The sequence below is a fragment of the Gopherus evgoodei genome, chromosome 7 (genome assembly GCF_007399415.2).
Source record: "Gopherus evgoodei ecotype Sinaloan lineage chromosome 7, rGopEvg1_v1.p, whole genome shotgun sequence".
NCBI classification, from domain to species: domain Eukaryota; kingdom Metazoa; phylum Chordata; order Testudines; family Testudinidae; genus Gopherus; species Gopherus evgoodei.
In genome coordinates, this window is record NC_044328.1 from 672,947 (window position 1) to 693,541 (window position 20,595).

At 48.2% G+C, this 20,595-nt stretch overlaps 1 protein-coding gene across 1 annotated transcript in view; it reads right to left on the reverse strand.

Moving 5' to 3' along the window:
* Window positions 1-20,595, reverse strand: part of CNNM1 (cyclin and CBS domain divalent metal cation transport mediator 1) — a 54,728-nt gene that overhangs the window by 16,069 nt on the left and 18,064 nt on the right. The window contains exons 2-6 of the mRNA XM_030568818.1: window positions 5,814-5,957; window positions 4,917-5,057; window positions 3,886-4,055; window positions 2,307-2,406; window positions 1,792-1,839 (exon numbers count right to left, since the gene is read on the reverse strand). Of these exons, the coding sequence (XP_030424678.1) occupies window positions 1,792-1,839; window positions 2,307-2,406; window positions 3,886-4,055; window positions 4,917-5,057; window positions 5,814-5,957 (603 nt within the window). The remainder of the gene's footprint in view (window positions 1-1,791; window positions 1,840-2,306; window positions 2,407-3,885; window positions 4,056-4,916; window positions 5,058-5,813; window positions 5,958-20,595) is intronic.

The window sequence follows — 20,595 nt, forward strand, 5'->3', positions numbered from 1 at the left end:
TGTTTGCCTTGTCCCCCTGCTGCATCGTGTCACTGTCTGTTTGGGCAGTGCCCTGGAGCTGCACGGAGCTCTGTGCGGGTGCCAGGTCTACCTGCTACATTCTAGCTGCATGAGTGAAGCCTTACATGGTAAGTTCTCTGGGGCTGAGACTGCCTTGGTACCACCTTGTCTGTGCAGCACCCAGCAGCCTTGTTCTGCACTGGTGCTCCAGGTGCTTCTGTAGCACAAATAATACTATGGCCCACTGCGTGTGCTCAGTAAAGTCCTGCCCCAGCTGCTACAGAAGCCAATGGCAAAGCTCCAGGATCGGGCCCTGCAGCATTTCCAAACATTCAAAGCTAAGCCCAGGGTGGGGCAGGAACTGCTCTTTAAAGTGTGAAAAACAGCTCCTCCGCCCAACCAGATAGCCTGGCAAAAAGGGATTTAAAACTCGCCCAAAAGGTCCCACCTGGGCCGAGCAGGGGAGATTTCTGCCCAAAGGTGGCACAAAACGCCTGCACACTTGGTACTCCAGCATCATTCCCACAGTGCCCCTGTGGATGGCCAGAGACAGGCTCCCATCCTGCAGACGCTAACGTGTGTGCGCGCGGAGGGTTGAGGCCTCGACGTGGAACTAGGCCAATTAGAGCTGCACATTTTTTTTTTCATTTAAACTGTTTGAGGGGACAAAATATGGCTTTTTGACCAAAATGAAACTTTTCCACAAAAGCCTTAGTTCTGGTAGAATTTCTCCAGTTCTCTGACAACACCAACAAAACATTTTTTGATAAAAATTTCTCCATTTTCGGTAAAAGTTTTGGAGTTTGAAAAACAGAAAATTGTTACCAGGAAATTTTACCAACAATGGTTTTTAAAAAAACAAAGTGTCAGAGGCTTTTTTTAATGTAAAACAAACGTTCATATGACATTTGTGTAAAAACACTTTAAAAATCCCACAATAAATAATTATTTTTTCACCTGACTTAACAGCCATAAGCCATGCCCGGTGCGTTAGGAGCTATAATGCAACTCTGGCCTTGTGCCCTTACTCATCTAACAGTGCCCCTATCCCACCAATGCTCACTTGGGCATGGCTCATGGCGTAGACTGGGGTGTCTCACCCATTTTACATTAAAATTGTTTTTTTCTAATGCTTAAAACTGGGTTAATTGTGTGTGAGGGGGGGGCGGGAGAGGGATACAATGTCTCATTCCATTCAGAGAAAGGGTGAGAGGAAACAGCTGGGGCTGCACATGCACGTTCCCTGCTGTTTTGAACATGTCTCAAATTCTTCTGACCTCTACTCTTGATTTTTAAGGCCCCCGGCCCATTTACCCCACCCTGTCCTCCCCGTCCCCTGAAGCTCTGGGCCCAGGCTCACTTCCAATTCACTTTCTTTAGGAAAAGCTAGGCTTGAAATACCTGTAGAAAAGGAGCTAAGGTGAGTGGGGTGCTGGGCCGCAGCAGAGTTGGAGCAGCTCAGAACAGTGGCTGTCCCCCCATTAGCCACCTCGCTGCACCCCAGCCCCAGCCACCTCTGCTTTTCTTCCTCAGTTTGGGCCCCCTCCGATGCTGGGGTGAGGGATCGGCCTGGTTTGGTTTGTGGTGACGAGGCTGTGCGTGAGTAGAACCTGGCTCTGCACAGGATGTGCGCCAAGCCAGACTCTGCTAGCAGATGGCTCACACAGCCTGGCCAGGGCACCGGTGACGAGTGAGCCCCGGGGTTTGCTGCTTGCCTGCTGTGGGGACACTGCTTGGGCCATGCACACAAGCACCACTCGGTGGCAAGGGGCGGGCGTGGCTGATACCTACATAGGAAGGAGGATCCGGCCAAGCTGCTCACTTTCCGCACATCGTTATCTGAAATCACAGTTGGGAAAGAGTGAATTGCCCAGGAGCCAATCCCACACACCCCAGGGAGGAGAGGTGTTCCCATGGGAACAGGGTGGGAGAGGCCGTGCCAGCAGCCAATCACCCCAGTAGCGCTCCCTTTGCCTCCCCCCACACCCTGGCATGGCCTGCGTCTGCTCACTGGAAGGGGCTCGCCTGCTGCCCAGCTCCTGCACCCCCCATGCAGACAGGCCCAGGGGCTCTCTCTCTGCACGGCCGTAAGGTCAGCGTGCACACGGCCAGCTCCCATGCAGGGTGTGAGCTCCTGCTCTTCCCAGCCCGTGCGTGGCTGTGGGGCCAGGGGAGCAGCTCCCTACTGAACAGACACGGCACCCTGCTCCGCTGTCCCAGGCCGCCGGGGCCAGGGCAGGGTTACTCTCTGGAGCCTGTTCTCTAGTGGCCCCTCCAGGCTGAGGACTGGCCCGCGCTGGCTTTACCTGAGCAGATGACAGCCATGATGGCTGGGACACCATAGTAGGTGAACGCTCCGTTCTCAAACCGCAGCCCTTCCCTGCCAATCTCCACTTCCACTTTGCCCTGCAAGGAGGTAACTGTGCTCAGTGTAGCCCCCATTTCGCTCTGTTCCCCCACCCCTCGCCGGCTGGGGGGGTCCTGAGGCCAAGGGGGTCAGAGCACAGCTTAAAAACGACAAAGGCGAAAAATGTCCTCAAGGCTGCAACTGGTTCTGTGTCCACAGCATAAACCCAGGTCAGTTCTGATGGGCATGGGGGGCTGTGCCTGTGGGGAGCCCAGGCCTGGAGTGCCGGGGGGGGCTGTGGGGAGAAGGGGTGTATGTGGTGGGGAGAGCCCAGGCCTGGAGTGACGGGGGCAGGGGGCTTGGGCTGCAGGTCAGGACTGAGGACCTGTGGGGAGCTGGGTGCATGTGGTGGGGAAGCCCAGGCCTGGAGTGATAGGGGCAGGGGGGTTGGGCTGCAGGTCAGGACTGAGGACCTGTGGGGAGCTGGATGTATGCGGGGTGGGGAGCCCAGGCCTGGAGTGATGGGGGGGCTGTGGGGAGAAGGGGTGTATGTGGTGGGGAGAGCCCCGGCCTGGAGTGACGGGATAGGGGGCTGTAGGTCGGGACTGAGGACCTGTGGGGAGCTGGGTGCATGTGGTGGGGGAGCCCAGGCCTGGAGTGACGGGGGCAGGGGGGTTGGGCTGCAGGTCAGGACTGAGGACCTGTGGGGAGCTGTGTGTGTGTGGTGGGGGGAGCCCAGGCCTGGAGCGATGAGGGGGCCGTGGGTCAGGATTGAGGGGCACTGACTAGGGTGACCAGATGTCCCGATTTTATAGGGACAGTCCTGATTTTTGGGGTCTTTTTCTTATGTAGGCTCCTATTTCTGCCCCCCCCATCCCGATTTTTCACACTTGCTGTCTGGTCACCCTCGTGCTGGCAGAGCTGTTACGGAGAATGTGGGGAAGTGTCCTCAGCACTTGCCTGCAGGCAGCCTGGCTGAAGGGCAGTGAGATTATTAGACACTCAGGATCAGTGAGGATCCCTGAATTTTTAGCCCCTGGGCTCTTTCTAGCTGTGCCACCAACTGGGCAGCACGGTCCCCTTAGGGAATGAGAAACATCCCCCAGATGATTACTGCTGAGCAGGGAGAGCTCACACTGTCCTCCAGGCACTTTGCCAGCACTCACTTCCTCATACTCACACCCCATCTGGGAGCTGGGGAACTTGCGGGCCCATTTCACAGACAGGGAACCAAGGCCTGGAGGTTAAACACCACGCTGCAAGCCTGTCAGAGCTGGTAGTGAGCACTTCGGAGTAGCGGCTCCTAGCTCCATGCTCACTGCACTGCACTGTACTGCACTGCACGGCATCTCTGGCCAGCCCTCGCTGGAGTCACCACCTCGGACCCACCCTTGGCTGACATCCCAAGGCTCTTCCCTTTGAACGACCTGGTCTGGCCCAGCCAGGTGAGAGCCACTGGGGAACAGCCCCTGTGGGGTTCAGCCTCGGGCTGCCTGACGTGGGGAAGAGCCCTGCGGGGGCCCGTGCCCCAGACGCACCTGCAGGATGAGGATGAAGTAGTCCACCGGCCGGTTGCGCTGGTAGAGATAGTGCTCCATGGCCCGCTTGTTCTTATGATCGTACTTCAGCTCCTGGATAACGTTGGGGTGTTTGAGGAGCCTCAGCAGGATCTTCTCCGAGAGGCAGGGAGATTTGAAGGGTTCGATTTCTAGGGGGAAGAGAGGAGATGGACTCCATGTATCCCAAGGCCCTTTACGTGTGGGAGATCCCAGCAGGGCAGGGCTGTGCAGGCCCTGTGTGCTCACTCTGCCCAGTCAGGAGACGCAGGCCGGGATGCTCCCGTTCCCCCTGATGCTGCTGGCAAAGCACTTGGGGATTGTAACTTTACCCAGGCAGATGACTAGCATAGGCGCCGACTTCTGCTCCCGCCAGTGGGTGCTCAACCTGCCCTCTGCCCCTGGCCCTGCCCTGACTCCACCCCTCCCACCCCATTCCACCCCCTCCCTGCTCCTATTCCAACTCCTTCCCCAAATTCCAGCCCTGGCCCCGCCTCCTCCCCTGAGCAGGCCACGCTCCTGCTCCTCCTCCTCCCCCCAAGAGCAGTCAAACAGCTGTTTGGAGGTAGGCGGAGGAGGAGGAGGAAGTGGGGTTGGGGGAGGGGCTTGGCTGCCAGTAGGTGCAGAGCACTCACTAATTTTTCCCTGTGGGTGCTCCATGATGACCAGGGACAGGAGAGAGGGGGGCCTTGGTCTGGCATCTCGCTCAGGTGATGGGGCCTTCCACAGCATGGTGTCCCCCCATGGTGCCTTGGGCCAGGACTGGGAGCCAGATCCAACCCCCCGGAGGTGGGGAGTCTGTGGCCCCCATGGGTCCAAGTCCCCAAGATGGAGGTGAAAGGGGAACCCCTGCTTGGGGGGAAGGAAGCGGATGAAATCCATGAGACAGCGGCGCACAAGCCCCTGGTGGTGGAGCGCTGGCAATACTGTGGGGAGGATCCTGAGAGCCCCAGGGCGCTTGTGCTCAGGGGCGTTGGGCGTCTGTCCACGAGGCATGAGGGGGCCGCTGGTACCTGATGCCATGAAGCGGTGCGTGGCCAGCAGCAACTGAGGGGAGATCTTCACCTTCATCTCGCTGTCTGAGAGCCTGAAGATGGAGAAGTCGTGTGGCTTCCTGCCTTGGTGCAGTGCCCTCTCCTTCTTTCGGTTGTCTGCTGCAGGGGTGGAGAGCGGCAAGGTTACATGCCTAGGACAATACTGCTTAAGGTTAGCTTGGAACACAACCGAACCTTGAATTACATCGGTGTAGCTGAGACTTGAGATGTTTACACTGTGCTCGTCCCCATGGAGTCTGAGCAGCTGAGATTGGAGCCGAGCTGCTGTCTCCAGACCCACAGGGGCCAGCCTGTTTGGTCCCCTCCAGTCCAACCCCGCCACCCAGCTGCCAGGGCTGGACTGTTCCCTTCAGGCTGTTTTCTAGTGCCTTGGTTAGTCCACTTCTAAAAGACCCCGTTCTGAGGAGACAGTTCCCCAGCCAGATCCACCCTCCTGGTGGGAATTTCCCTTGATACCTGCAAGTCTGTGCACTGAAGGCACCGGGCCGAGTCAGCCAGCACTTACATCGCTCCCTCCTTGTACAGCTGAGGGACCACGCCAGGCAGAGGGGCCTGTGACATGCAGTGTGACTGCGCCTTGCACACAGCGTCTGCAGGTGAGGTGCCAGAATCACAGGAGGGCAAGGATGGGTCTCGGGCTATGCTTGGTATTTTCATGACACATGCTCTGTGCTGTTGAGGACACGCAGGGCCCGCTGGGGAGTGGTGGTGCAGGACGGATACACTTCCCTCCTCAGAAAATTAATTCCTGGCTGCTTAGGCTGACTGTTTATCTGGGCAAGCTGAGCAAGCTGTCTGTCTAGCTAGGCCCTATCCTGGCTACCCTCATCATAGGATCTGGTCTGTGACACTGACTGTAAAGGTCTGTCTCATCCAGGATCTCAGACTTTATGATCTCTTCAATGACATCCTCCAGCGTGACGATCCCCATCACCTCATAGAACGGGTCTCCTTCCCCTTCGTTGTTCACCCGCTGCACGATGGCCAGGTGCGATTTACCTGTCGAAAGGGAACAGAGCAGGAATGGAATCCCCCGGCAGCTGAGAGGGGCTTCTGGGCAGCATCTTTCTCCACCAAGGCCTCAGCAGGGAGACTCCCTAGGCCGATGGGGCTGAGGGACCAAAGTGTCCCTTCCTAGGCCCGCATTCTCTTTGCCAGATGGGCTCCTCAGGAAATTCCTGGGCAGGGAGAGCAACTCCACAGCAGCTAGAAGGCAAATGAGCTCTTTGCCAGCAGGCTGTGAGGTGGTACCTCTGACCTTCTGCACGAGGGTTGCAGAACGGCAGCAGGAGAGCACAGCACTGTCGTAGCTGGGCGATCTAGGCTGGTATAGAACATGACCCAGAGCTCCCCCCAGTCTGAGCATCAGCCTGGAGCTGGGTGGGAGGCGCAGCTTGGAGTGGGCCTTGGAAGCAGGACAAATACCAAACAAGAACTGTGGCAGTGTCCTGCCTTGGAGTCCCCATCTAAGAAAACTAGCAGGAGGCAGAGGATGAGGAAGAGGGATAAAGCACCCAGTGAAACCAGACATGATTCACACACAACATGCCGAGCATCAGACTCTCCTGGCCCTTGCACTGAGCCCCCGGCACCAGTGGGCTGATTTCTTGCAGAAGTTGTGGGAGTCTCTTCCTCACTCCTACTCTGGGTAATTTGCTCCAACTTTAGGGCCCAAGTTTTCAGAAGAAGCTGCTCTGAGTGCTCCACTTGAGATCTGGGCACTGATCTTCAGAGATGCTGAGCATCCCCTGGCAGCTGCTGCATGTGCTCAGCACCTCTGAGTAACCAGCCCCTCTGTGGCGCCCGTTGGGTTCCCGGGGTGAATGCTCTTGCAACATTGGGCTGGGTTCCTTAGTGCTCAGTAGCACACTCAGGGGCCCCTCTGGTCACAGGCAGGCGCAGTGATGACCCATGCCACACAGGATATAGGGATGACGAGGAGACTCCACTCTCTTGCTGCAAAGTCTGACTGTCACTTGGATTTGCTTTATACCTGTGACCGATTGTGCCAACACTTGCCCAGCTGGGAGCGAAGGGGTTAAATCCCTTCATGGGGTGTGAGAAGGCAAAGGCATTAGCCAAGCCTGAGGGAAAGGCCTTCAGCTGAGGCTGTGCCTCCTGGGCCGGTGGTCAGGCTGCTCTGAAGCCAGGGGCTCTGTGCTTGCTTGGGCTGCAGTGTCAGGGGAATTGGTTCGCTTTCCTTCTTGCCAGAGCCTTTGAGTTAAGCTGCCATGGAAAGAACAGGCCAGGCAGCTACAAGGAGAAACCTGAGAAGTCGCACCTGGCCAGAAGGAGAAAGGTGCCTGTTTAAGGTACCCAGGAACCCTTCCTACCCCCTGCTTTCAATGGGCAAATGAGACCCTCCTGCAGGGCCATTCTCTACCGTTGGCCAGATGGCAGGAATCTGCTGATGCTTCTGAACGTGGTGAGAATGCTGGGGGCCTGGGCCCCAATCCTGAGCCTGGCTTGGAGCACAGCTCTCTTGGGTGAGGAGTCACCCACAGTGACCCACTGGCAAACTGAAGCCTCAGGTCTGACTGAACCTGGTTCCCTGGAAAAGCTGAATCCTGTGAGCACCTGTGGGTAGGTGACAGAGCCTGTATAACTCACTAGGGAGCTGCAGGAGAGTGGGCAGTTCTCTAGTCACATCAGGACTCTAATGTGCTCAGCCTTGAGACTTACAAGGCTGCCCAGCCCTGCTCCACCCGTAACTCTCTTACCGCTCTCGCCCTCAGACCAAGTAAAGGCCCCCGCATCTCTGCTGTGTGCACAAGATGACAGCACAAGCAAACAACAAAGCACTTCCGAGGGGGAACGGGCTCCCTTGCACTTGTGAAAGTAGAATGAATTATATAGTAAGAATAGAAAGGATTAAAGAAATGTTGTCTGTACCTTTAAGCAAAATTGTTGGAATGCTGCAATCCAGGTGTCAGGAATACAGACATTAACATAGAACAATTGCACCGTTTAAGGGCAATTGGTGAAGCATTAGCCTTAGATCGATAACAGTTAGTAAGGAAATAGGATATGCATGCTGTGCCCCAGGTGAATTTTACTGTTTTGATTTCTTTGTCCCTTTGTCTACTTCCCGCTCTTTTATCTGTATAAATAAGACTGTTTGGGCCTTGCATGGCCACTCACATATTCTGAATGTTATTGGCGGAGCGCTGCGCTAATAAACAGAGGGGTCTGACAAATTGTGAGTCCTGATTCTAACTTTGACACACTCCAACGGAAAGCAATGTGGTGTTACCTGTCTGGGAGAGAGGATGCACAGCACAGACCGCAGGCTGAACGGCAGAGCCGAGTATTTCGGAAATGCCCCTATTGTGTAGCATTCTGGCCCAGCTGGGGATGGCTGGCACCCCATCCGACTGCACCCGTTAAGTCCCTTGCGCCCTACAGCCACCTCCTTGTCTCCCTAATAAAAGGGGAGGGGAAAGGAACTGCCAGAATCCATGCTTCCTGGGGAAGAAATCTAGACAGATTTGTTAAGGCTCTGTGCTTCTTTTACTGCTTCTTCCTCAAACGGGTGGGGCTGGAGGGCTGGGTATGGAAGGAAGCCCCAGTGCCCTCCTGGAGGAGATCTAGGTTCAGTGATGTTCAGCTGCTCTCGAAGCAGAGGAATGAGAGAATATTCACTCTCGGTGAAGTAGGAGCTTGGGACAGACTGTCTAGAGTGAGGACTGAGCATTGACAACTCTCTGCCCCAATGGACACTGAGCTAGGAAACCCACCAGCTCCAAACCAAAGGAAAGAGAGAGATGGAGAGAATCACAGGAACTGCCAGGCTATGTTAGACCTGAGGTCCAGCCAGTCCAGCATCCTGTCTCGGAGAGTGGCCAGTACCAGAAGCCCTAGATGAAGGTGCAAGAAACTTCACATTAGGGATCATTTCCCCTCTGCCCCCACCGCATTAGCTCGCCTCCTGAGGCCTAATAGTTAAGAGATTGGCTTAAGCCCTGGAGCACAAGACTTAATATCCCTTCCAAAGTGGGTTAGCAGTAACTCTATCATGGTGATTATTCTTATGATCCATATAAAGGTACAATCTCGTTTTTAATCTTGCTAAGTTTGTGAGCTCAGTGACTTTACATGGCAGTAAGTTCCATGGACTAATTACACATTATGTGAAAAAATGTTTCCTTTGATCAGGTTTGAATTGCTATTAATCTGTTAACTACACTGACTGGCCCCTTGTTCTTGTATTATCAGACACACAGAATCTATCTTCTCTGTAACACTCATTATTTTATTCATCGCCTTTCTACGGGCCCTAATAACTTTTGTTGCCTTTCTCTGAATCCCCTCTAATTTTGCAGTACATGTTTTCAGATGAGTGACCGGCCCTCCACACAGTATCTGGCTCAGGCTGCACCAATAATTAAAAGACATTATAGTATTTTCTGTTATTCCCCTTCCTAATTCATTATGCACCGTAGCATCTCTTTAGCTTTTCTGCTCACACCTATGCAGAGCTCTCCATTCTGTTGTCTGCAGTGACATCCTGGTCCCTTTCCTGAACTGATACAGCTAATTTAGAACCCTGTAAGGTGTAAGAGTAGTTTACATTTTTCTGCATTACTTGCATTTATCAATGCTGAACTTTATTTGCCTTTGTGTTTTCCCTTTCCCTTAACTTGGTCAGGTCCCTCTGAAGTTCCTCATACTTTTCTCTGGATTTGACTGATCTGAGTAACTGTGTCATCTGGAAATGCTGCTGCCTCGCTTCTCACCCCCTTATTTAGATCATTAATAAATATATTAAATGACACAATATGGAACCCTGATGCCCCCTCTATTCACCTTTTGCCAGGGTGAAGAGACCATCTACTCCTACACTTTATTAGCTGTCTCCTAGCCAGTTTCTGAACCAGGACAATACTTTCCCTCACACCCCATGAGGACTTAGCTTCTTGGATAGCCTGTTGTGTAGGACCTTGTTGAAGGCCTTTTGAAAATCCAAGTACATTATGTCAGGCGGTTCTTCCTTATCCACAACTCTACTGACCTGATCAGAGAATTGTAACAGATTAATGAGAAGCAGTTTCCCTTGGCAGAAACTGGACTGTCAAACCCTGTTGTAGCACAATCCTGTAGGCGTTTTATTATTCTGTTTTTAATGATTGGTTCTGTGAGCTACATGTCTAAGGGTTAGGAGTCTGCAATTCCTTGGACTGGCCCTAGAGCCTTTTTTAAAATACAGTCTCAACATTAGCTACCCTCCAACCCCTGGAACAGGGGCTGATTTTAGTTAGCAGTTTAGCCACTTCATACTTTGGCTCCTTCAGAACCTTTGGATGAACCATTTTGGCCTGGGGACCTTCTGCTTTTTCAAGGACCTCCTGGTTCTTCTGACATCTCAGTCTCTGAAAGAACCTCATCTTCGTTATTATAAAAGAGCAGGCTGGGGATGGAATTTCCCCTGTGATGAAGACTCCTGCAAAGGAATTATTCTATCTCCCAGCAATGTCTTTGTCTTCCTTAATTGCTCCGTTTAGCGGCCCCAGTGATCCAGCAGCTGCACTGATTCTTTGTAGGCTTCCTGCTTCTGATACGTTTGAAACATTTATTTTCTCTTATACCTTTAGCTCTTTGCTGCCTGAAAGCCACTGTGGCCTCCCTAATTTCCCTCTAGCATGTTGCCTGCTGTAATTTATGCTCCTGTTTCATAGCTTCACTTGGGTTCACTTCCAAATGTCGAAGGATTTCTGTTTGGCATCAGTAGCCTTTTGAACCTGTCGTTTAGGTCTACTTGTTTTACTCCTTAATTTTCTGGTTCGCTTTTTGTTCAGCAGCACACATTCCTTCTGAGACAACTGGGTTTTGTTTTTTTAATAGGTCCCAAGCCACAGCTATGGGTTTTACGTTATTTTTAACTTTAGGGCCTTTCTGACTGGCCCTTTCATTTTATTGAAATCTCCCTTTCTAAAGTTCCAAGTCACCGAGTCACTTTTTGGTTCCCTCCCTGCCCCCCGGTATGTTGAATCCATCTCTGTGGATCACTGTTACTTAGTGACTGGACTCCTGTTAATTCTTGAGTTAACTCCAGTGTGTAACTTAAGACTCAGTCAAGAACAGCCTCTCCTCTCCAGAGAGACATGGCCTCCAGAGTAGCAGCTAGGTCACCTCAAAGCCTTGCTGGCGTGAAAGGTGCGCAGTTTTCTTAAGCACCGTCTGGTAACTGATTCTGTCTGTTATTGCATCACCTTCCCCACCCTGTGGCTTTGCCCATGAGGCCAGCCTGGTTACTCCGATTCCCCTACCACTCTCTGTGCTCTTGGCCATCCTACCCCATGCAAGGAATGGACCTTCCTCAGTTAATATTCCAGACCCCTCTCCATCGTTCAGCTGTCTCATTTAGACCCACTTCAGTCATGCTGCCTACAAGCAATTAGCCAGCTAACAACCGGTAGGTGTGAGGGGCATTTACAGTGAGTGTGTGTGCCCATTCATTGGTGGTGTTCCTCTCCCCTACCCCACAACCACTTCTTGTTTTTCAGGTTGTGTTCTCTTCAGGGCAGGGACCGTGCTCCTAGATATGTGGGACGCAGCTAGCACACTGTTACATGAACAATAATGGACCTGCTGGAGCACTGGAGGTGTAAAGTAACCCGTCCTTGGATCCGAGGCTATTAAACCTTCCAGCTGAAGTTCAATATTGTCAATTTCACAGAGAAGAGCAGGGAAAATTTCCATAAAGAAAAATCCCCCCCGCTCATCCCAAACATGTCTTGCAAGACTTCAGAGGGAAGAGTCACAGCCTCCCACTCCTACAGGACTAGGAAAAGTCACATCGCAGCAAGCAGCACTGCTGCTCTTACAAAGTTTAAGGCACACGTTAGAAAAATTAATTGATCAAATTTGCCTGTTTAACGGTCCTCTGGTGTTTAAAAATGTTGTCAGCTCTTTGGCTCAGAGACTCTTTTCCTTTGTCACATATTAAACAGACAATACACTTGGCCTTATGAGTAATAACACAACATGACTTGAAACTAAAAAAAAACAAAACTGAGTTGGCTACATCAAACCAGCAGCTATGTTTCATCAGGAATAAATCCTAGCAAAATCCTACTTTCAAGAACTTCATGTTTGCCAAAACCTACTTCCAGACACTTGGGGCCATCTGGTCTCATACAATGGTCTCTTTGGGTGAGAAAATGTTATTTCTTTTGGCCAAAAGCTGGTTGTTAATGACACACACACTCAGCCAAAAACCACCAAGCCCTTACAAAGAGCATTAGGTGCTACTTAACAGCAGTTGGGACTAATACAGAGACTTTTTTTCTCTTGGCCAAGTACCTACTTTTATGCTGTGAATTATTCTAGAGCAGCCCCAGATTTCCGACTCCATGTTCAAACAGCCGCAAACCAGCTTATTTAAAAATAACAGAATAATGTTACTTTGGGAAGAGATCACACGGCTCTATTGTAATTGGGATACAGCTGGAACGGCTGTTTGAGCATTCAGGAATTGGAGTTCAAGGCCTTTCTTTTAACAGAAAATAAACACTTGTAGCCATACTATAAACCTCCTAGCTTTAGGAAGAGATCAGATTTCCATACTAATACCCATGTCACAAACAGAACAGGTGTCCAAGGTGGTAGCAATGGAAAATCATCACAATGAACAGGCTGCTCCAGGCTTATGCAGAATGAGTTGGTGATCTTAGTCCATTCCCCGTCACAGCACACTCCCTAATACCTATATCCAGAGGTGGCTCTAGCTTTTTTGCCGCCCCAAGCACGGCAGGCAGGCTGCCTTCGGCGGCTTACCTGCGGGAAGTCTCTGGTCCCGCAGATTCAGCGCTGCAGCTGCGGGAGGTCCGCTAGTAACGCGGATTCAGCGGCTTGCCTGCGGGAGGTCTGCTGGTCCCACAGCTTCGGCGTACCCGTTGCCAAATTACCGCTGAATCCATGGGACCAGTGGACCGCCCGCAGGCATGCCGCCGAAGGCTGCCTGACTGCCGCCCTTGCAGGGACTGGCAGGGCACCCCCCGCGGCTTGCCGCCACAGGCATGTGCTTGGAGCGCTGGTGCCTGGAGCCACTGCTGCCTATATCTCATCCAGCGAAGAGGAGATTCCAGAAAACTTGGGCACCTGATCCTGCTGCTCTCACTGCAATCCCCATCCCTACTCCCGCCCCCCAAAAGTGCTGACATTTCTTGGCTCTGTCACTTGCAGGATACGAGATAGCAATGGTCTGCAAAATCCTGGCCCCAACTAACTCTTCCCAGTACAGGCTGCCTTCTTGCAGGCAGCTTTTTCCCAGCATGCCTTTGTCTTTGGTTTTTGGTGCAACAGCCTCATCATACCAGGCTATGACTGCCATTTTCTTCATGCATTTTTAGCCAAAGTTTTTTTAAAATATATATTCTTTCACTCAGTGTAGTATCCTTCAGGAAACACAGCCAGGCTTTTGTGTGTGTACTGTTCCATTTCTCTTACATTCTCACTAGTCCCTATAGGGAAAAATCTTTGATTGTACTCAATTTTTCGTGAAGAAACTTTCTTTCCGTAGAATATTGTGCACAATGCCATAGACCATGACCAAGTTTCTTTGGTTTTGCACACATTACACAGTCCATCTTTGTCTTTTGGATCAGTTGAACTTATCATTTCACACTTTAAAAATGACTCCTTCACTTTTTCTAACATGAGTGTGGAGTATAGTATTATCTTTGGTTTTTGAGCCTACATCACAGAACTTTCATCCTTTTGTTTCCTTAGTCTATAGTTCTGGCCATTCCTGCACAAGCTCCTTTGTGCCCAAAATTTTAAATTCGTGTCTACTTAAGGTTGTCTTAATATCCACCACCTCATTTTTTAGAGCATGGTTTGCTGCTTTGTCAACTATTTCATTTCCAGGTATTCTGATATGTGCCAGAATACATGCTATTGTTACACGGATAGCTGCTTGCATTATTACCATAGTTAGGAACACTATTTCACTTATTATGTCATATTGGCTTTCCTACATCCCTTTTCTGCTTGTCATAATGCTTGACACACAATCACATGAAATGACAGTTGCAGCTAGTTGCATATTTCTAAACTAGGTTAGTTTCAACATCTCCATTAGTTCAGCCATCAGAATGACTACATAATTCGATAGCCTTTTAGATTTATTGGATTCCAAGACTAGGAATGCAGAAGGCAGTTCCCACTCTACCCGTGCTGTCAGTTTTTGATCCATCTGTATAGACTTGGCAAAGCTGGCTCCATTTTTCATAAATAAATTCAGAAATCTTATTGGTGTTTTTTTGCTCCCCTTGTTTTTGCCGTACAATTCCAAATCCATAAATGGGGAATAAGTGTCCAGCTATAATTTGATTTCCCATAACTACAATTTTTTAGTTCTCTCAGTTTTGCTTTTATACATCTCCTTTACCCATTTTTGACCCTGATAGTATGAGGAAGTCTGTGGCAACCCATATAATTTAAGCTCCCAGCAATCCTCATAAATCTGATGTGAACTTCCATTTTCATGATTCCTTTTTCTCTCTCCCCAGAAGAGAGAAATCTAATGGTGCATCCTTAGATTCAGAGGTGCTCCTTCAGTGGCTCTTTGCAGCACACATTCTGGTGTCAAGTATCAGAGGGGTCGCTGTGTTAGTCTGGATCTGTAAAAAGCGGCAAAGAGTTCTGTGGCACCTTATAGACTAACACAAGGGTAGGCAACTTATGGCACGAGTGCCGAAGGCGGCATCTGAGCTGATTTTCAGTGGCACTCACACTGCCCAGGTCCTGACCACCAGTCCAGGGGGCTCTGCATTTTAATTTAATTTTACATGAAGCTTCTTACACATTTTAAAAACCTCATTTACTTTACATACAACAATAGTTTAGTTCTATATTATAGAAAGAGACCTTCTAAAAACGTTAAAATGTATTACTGGCACGTGAAACCTTAAATTAGAGTGAATAAATGAGACTCGGCTCAGCACTTCTGAAAGGTTGCCGACCCCTGGACTAACAGATGTACTGGAGCATGAGCTTTCATGGGTGAATACCCACTTCATCAGATGCATCCGACGAAGTGGGTATTCACCCACGAAAGCTCATGCTCCAATACGTCTGTTAGTCTCTAAGGTGCCACAGGACTCTTTGCTGCTTTTTACATTCTGGTGTTGTTATCACATGCCAATCACAGAAGTTTGGCCAGGAGCAGTTCCAAGTTTCTAACAGTTGTTTTTGAGGCTGAACCAAAAGTTTGGCATCTGTAGTCTAAAACTGGTTTTATCAATGCTCTCTGCATCATCATCAATACCTTCTTATCTGCAACCCATTTGTTCCCAGCTACACTTCTCAGTGTGTTCATCCTACTTTTACACTTTTGTATATTATCATCTATGTACCCTTTTCAAGTTAATTTATTATCCAGCTCTACTCCAAGGAACATAAACTTTTGAACTACCTGAATTTTTTCACCATAAAGATATAAGTGCCAGTCTTCCCTAATTTTCTTCCTGGTTAAAAGCATTCCCTTCGTTTTTGCAGGTGAGAATTTAAACTTCAATCATTTCCCCACTTGGAAATTCTCTGGAGTGCCTCATTTGTCTATTCTTTGATTACTTTGAGCCTTTTATGCTTAGTCCCATTGCACAGTTGTCAGCGAAAAGGGAAATACTTTTTCCCATAGGCATGCTTTCCAGGAGGTCATTTAGCATAAAGGAAAACAAAGCAGGGCTGATAATACTCCATTGTGGATTTCCATTTGTAAGCCTGTAAGTTTCTGATAAAGTTGTTCCCACTTTGATTACTTGTGTAGTTCTGTCACTTAAAATGTTCCTTATCCACCAAAACATTCTCCCTTTTATTCCAGTTTTAGCTACTGTACATAGGAGGCCTTCCCTCCTTAGCATGTCAAGTGCTTGTTCAGTGTCCAGGAGGACTGTTATTGTAAGGTTCTTAGTCCTTATGCCTTTTTGTATCTCTGTTTCTAATCTCACTATATGGTCAACTGTGCATCTTCCTTTTCTGAAATCACTTTGGACCTCAGTTATAACATCACTTTTCTCCAAACACTCCCCTAGTCTCACATGTATCCTTTTTGCCATGATTCTCCCCACAGGATTTAAGGGCAATAGGCCTATAGGCATTAGCTTTTGTGTGTTCCTTGCTGGGTTTCCTAACTGGTATCACCATTGCTTGTGTCCATTCAGTGGCAGCAGTGCTTTACGCCATATGTCACTATATAACCACAGTGGATTCTTGTGCCCTTCTGAGAAGTGCTGAAGCATTTATTTTTCCTTTTTCTAATGGCTTCAATAAGCTCCTGCATACTACAATTTTTGCTTAACACATCATCACATTCTCGCCAACCATTTAACAGTTCATCGTTTTCCTCAATAAACCTCCTTTTTTGCCTCACAGAAGTCATTACTTTGATTCATATGACTAATGACCTTTTGGAATTCTTTTGCTATAACGTCTGCCTTTCCCACGCTGGAGACCTCAACATTATTGCTTACATAAAGCCCTGGTTTACATTTACTTTGACTTCAAATTCCATTCAGTCTTTGACTTTGCTTATATATTTCTGAGCACTTTGAATTTTTGTTCAATTTCCCACAAATTTCTCCAACTTTCTGTTTTTGTCTTTGGATTATCCTTTGTGCCACCCTTTACATCTGATATAATGTATTAAGTCTTTACTATTCATTGTGTGTTTTACTTACTTGTATGTCTTATTTCTTTCTCTGATCGATAATTTGCAATCTTTATTCCACCAGGGAACTGGATTTCTAAACTGGGGTCAATCTGATGTGTTTTAGATGGCCAGATCAGTTTCTGATATACAGAAATTCCTTTTATTATGTTGTTACAGGAGCTCCTAGATTGTCACTTGATAGGGTTGCCAACTCTGACTGAAGCTATTTCAGGAGATTTCCCCCCCCCCCCAACATGACAATGTCATTTTCTAAAAATCTCCTATTAAAATCTCTTGGGTTGCTTTCAGTAGTCACTGGGAGATCAATGCCGATTCCAGGAGACTCCAGGCCAATCCTGGAGAGTTGGCAATCCAATTACTTGACTAGTTACTACATAAATATTCATCATATTTAAGCCTGAAAAGGCCCCTGTCATAAACAGATAAGTAAGAGTTAATAGAACAGAAGTACTTCATATCTCTTTTGGCTGTAAAGGGTTAACAAGTTCAGTGAGCCTGGCTGTCACCTGACCAGAGGACCGATCAGGGGACAGGACACTTTCAAATCTTGAGGGAGGGAAGTTTGTGTGTGTGCTGTTAGTGCTTGTTCTCTCTGGGTTCTGAGAGTGACCAGATGTGCAACCAGGTTTCTCTCCAATCTCCCTGATACAGGTTCTTATAGATACAAAATAGTGAGTACTAGGTGATAAGGCGAGTTAGGCTTATGTTTGTTTTCTTTATTTGCAAATGTGTATTTGGCTGGAAGGATTTTACTTTGTACTTGTATACTTAGGCTGGAAGGGTATTCCCAGTGTCTATAGCTAAAAGACCCTGTAACATATTCCATCTTAAATTTACAAAGATAATTTTTACTGTTTTTTCTTTCTTTAATTAAAAGCTTTTCTCGTTTAAGAACCTGATTGTTTTTTTATTCTGGTGAGACACCAGGGGACAGGGTCTGGATTCACCAGGGAACTGGTGGGGAGAAAGGAGGGAAGGGGGAGAGAGAGGTTAATTTTCTCTCTGTGTTAGGATTACTTTTTCTCTCAGGGAGAGTCTGGGAGGGGGAGAGAGAAGGAGGGGGGAAGGTGGATTTTCCTCTCTGTTTTAAGATTCAAGGAGTTTGAATCACAGTGATCTCCCAGGGTAACCCAGGGAGGGGAAGCCTGGAAGAGGCAACGGTGAGGGAAAGGGTTTACTTTCCTTGTGTTGAGATCCAGAGGGTCTGGGTCTTGGGGTCCCCGGGCCAGGTTTTGGGGGGACCAGAGTGTACCAGGCACTGGAATTCCTGGTTGGTGGCAGAGCTACAGGTTCTAAGCTGGTAATTGAGCTTAGAGGAATTCATGCTGGTACCCCATCTTTTGGACGCTACGGTTCAGAGTGGGGAATTGTACCATGACAGCCCCAATCAAATTTTTGAAAAATCTCAGCTAGGAACTCTGTGTTTTTGACATTTTCTCAGCCATGGTATTCAATAAATGTAGGGAAGTGATCACTTCCCATTCCATTTTCTTTATGAATTTCCTAGCTGCATTTCCTAGCTATATTATTTATCACAATTCCCAAAACCAAAACAGAAAAGGATCCACCCACTGAATTAAATCTAGTAAGTGACCCTGTGTTCAATATTATCAGATGATGCATATTGTAAATTGTTCTAAGCATTTACCACTTAGGTCAGTTTTCTTACTTCTGCATTGATCATTGTGACGAATAAAATCTCTGCAAATTATGAATGGGTTTTTGACATTATTAACCAGTTTTTCTAATTCTAAAAGAACTAATTTTACATGGATTATAAACATTATAAATCTGTATATAAGTGTTTTCATTCTGCTTGGGAATCTCAATAATTTTATATTCAAAACTTAGTTTCTGCACATCCATTTTGATGTAACTAAGTCCCTCTTTTCTAAATATACAGACCTGCCACCTCTGGTAGCTTCTCTGGAGTGTATCATGTCCTGGCAGAGTGATCATAAATTTACTTATTAGCCATGTTTCTTGCACACATATTACTTCAGGCTTTTTACCATTTCAAAGATGGCTTTCTTAAATTCCTGTTCATGCAATATTAAACCACATGCATTCCAGCTCAGGATTGTTAAAACCATATTATCTAAGCTGTATTATTGCCTTCATTTAAAACCACATGAATACAGTCTATCAAAGTTGCTCATCTTGAGATATTTTGCTGCTGCTGCTGCTGCTATGATTTTAATCCTTTCATTTTCCCCCCTTCTGCAAGGTGCAGTTAATTACTTCTTTAATGAATGCTATAAACTTCTCCTTTTCCTGCAAGCAATACATCTTCTCCCATTCCTCTCCTAATCTCCCCCCTGACCAGAGATGTGTGCTGCTGCCCCGTACATCTTTTCTCTTACTTGAGTATTTTTCTTTTCCTATTTCCTGCTGCGGGGGTACCTTTTGGTAGCCTCCACATATATTTTTTGAATGATTTTATTTTTTTGTATTTCTCTAGCTCACTCTACTACTGTACATCCTTTATATGCTGCACTCTGCTTTCCCCTGCAATTAGGTTCTGTTCCTTCTACACAGTTCTCGTACGGGTTATTTCCTCCACATTTACTGCCCCTAACAAATCGCTGCTGCAGGTCCAAACCTTTGACAATTATAGCATCTCACTGGGAGTGGGCGGAAATATATGGTTTAACCCAGAAAGACTGACACCTCATTTGGACCCTATCCGGAAGTTCAAGTGTTATGCGTACAGCCATAAATGGCTGGTTTACTCTCTCTCCCCTACTAAGCATCCATTTAACAAGCCCTCCAGACATAACCCTTCTTGCTCCCATCAGGGATTTAGGCAGTTGACAAGTAACTTTCATTTTCCCTAAGGCTGCAGTTTTAAGTTTTTCAGCTTGCCCCATATGTGTACGTCCTATCCATAGATCTCCACCCTGTGTTCTTTTAACTCTGTGGGTCACCAGCACTTCGCTTTCTCCATTCTGCCATTTTCAGGGGGGTTAACATCTCCTATTTGCACCTCTTCCCTTACTGATTTGACAGCTGGGAAATGATTTTGTTTTATCCATTCCTTCTTCAAATCCAGACAGATCAAGTCTCCTTCTTTCCCCTTATCTGAGACCATTCCTCAAGTGCTGCTGCTTCCCCTTCATAGTGCTACACAACTTTCTCCCCCCGCCCCCATTGTCACTCTCAATTTTCAGCTTTATTTCAGGTGGGGGCCAGGGCCTGCCGAAGTCCTCCACCCACGGTGCCTTGCTGCCTTCAGCCGACACAAGCATTCAGTCTGATTGCGGATGAGCCAGCCCCTCTCCAAACTTAGCCAGGCAGGCAGTCCCACCATGCCTTTCTGTGACTGGTCCTTTAAATTCAGCAGAGAGAAGCAGCTGCAGCTCTTAACTAGCCATTTCGTGCCCGGCTGCTGCTTCCTGCATCTCCTGCTGGTGACTACCCTGAGCACCATTACACTTCCCCATTCTCATTCCTGAGCAGATGGCGCAGCTTCAGAGAGGAAGAGCAGCAGCACTCTTGAGAGGGTGAGAAAGAAGAGAGCAAACGTTCAGGGATTATTCAGTAAACTCTCAGTCTTAGACCAGCCTGTAGGACAGAGACGGATTGGGGCGACAGCACAGAAAGGGAAGGGTTTCTCTTTGGGAGGAAACAGCCTGATTTCCCCGCCCCACCCCTCCCTGAGCAGCACCTCTTTAAAGAGGGGCTGAGTTGTGTTGGCTGGTCACTAATCTTCAATTCTGTTCTGGTGGGTTCAGAGCGGAGAGGTTTGAATCACTTGTGGGGCTTTGTTTGTTTTTGTTGTTTGTTTGAATAATCTGATTTAAATCAAGTTTAGGCTCTAAAATTAATTTGAAAAACTCCTGTCATTGCAACTATGGATTAATATTTATAATGAACTAAGTTATAAATGTTTTAAATGCTACTATGGGTGGGATTTCTTATTTGGAATTTACAAAACTACCACAGGCAAAAAATCAAAATATT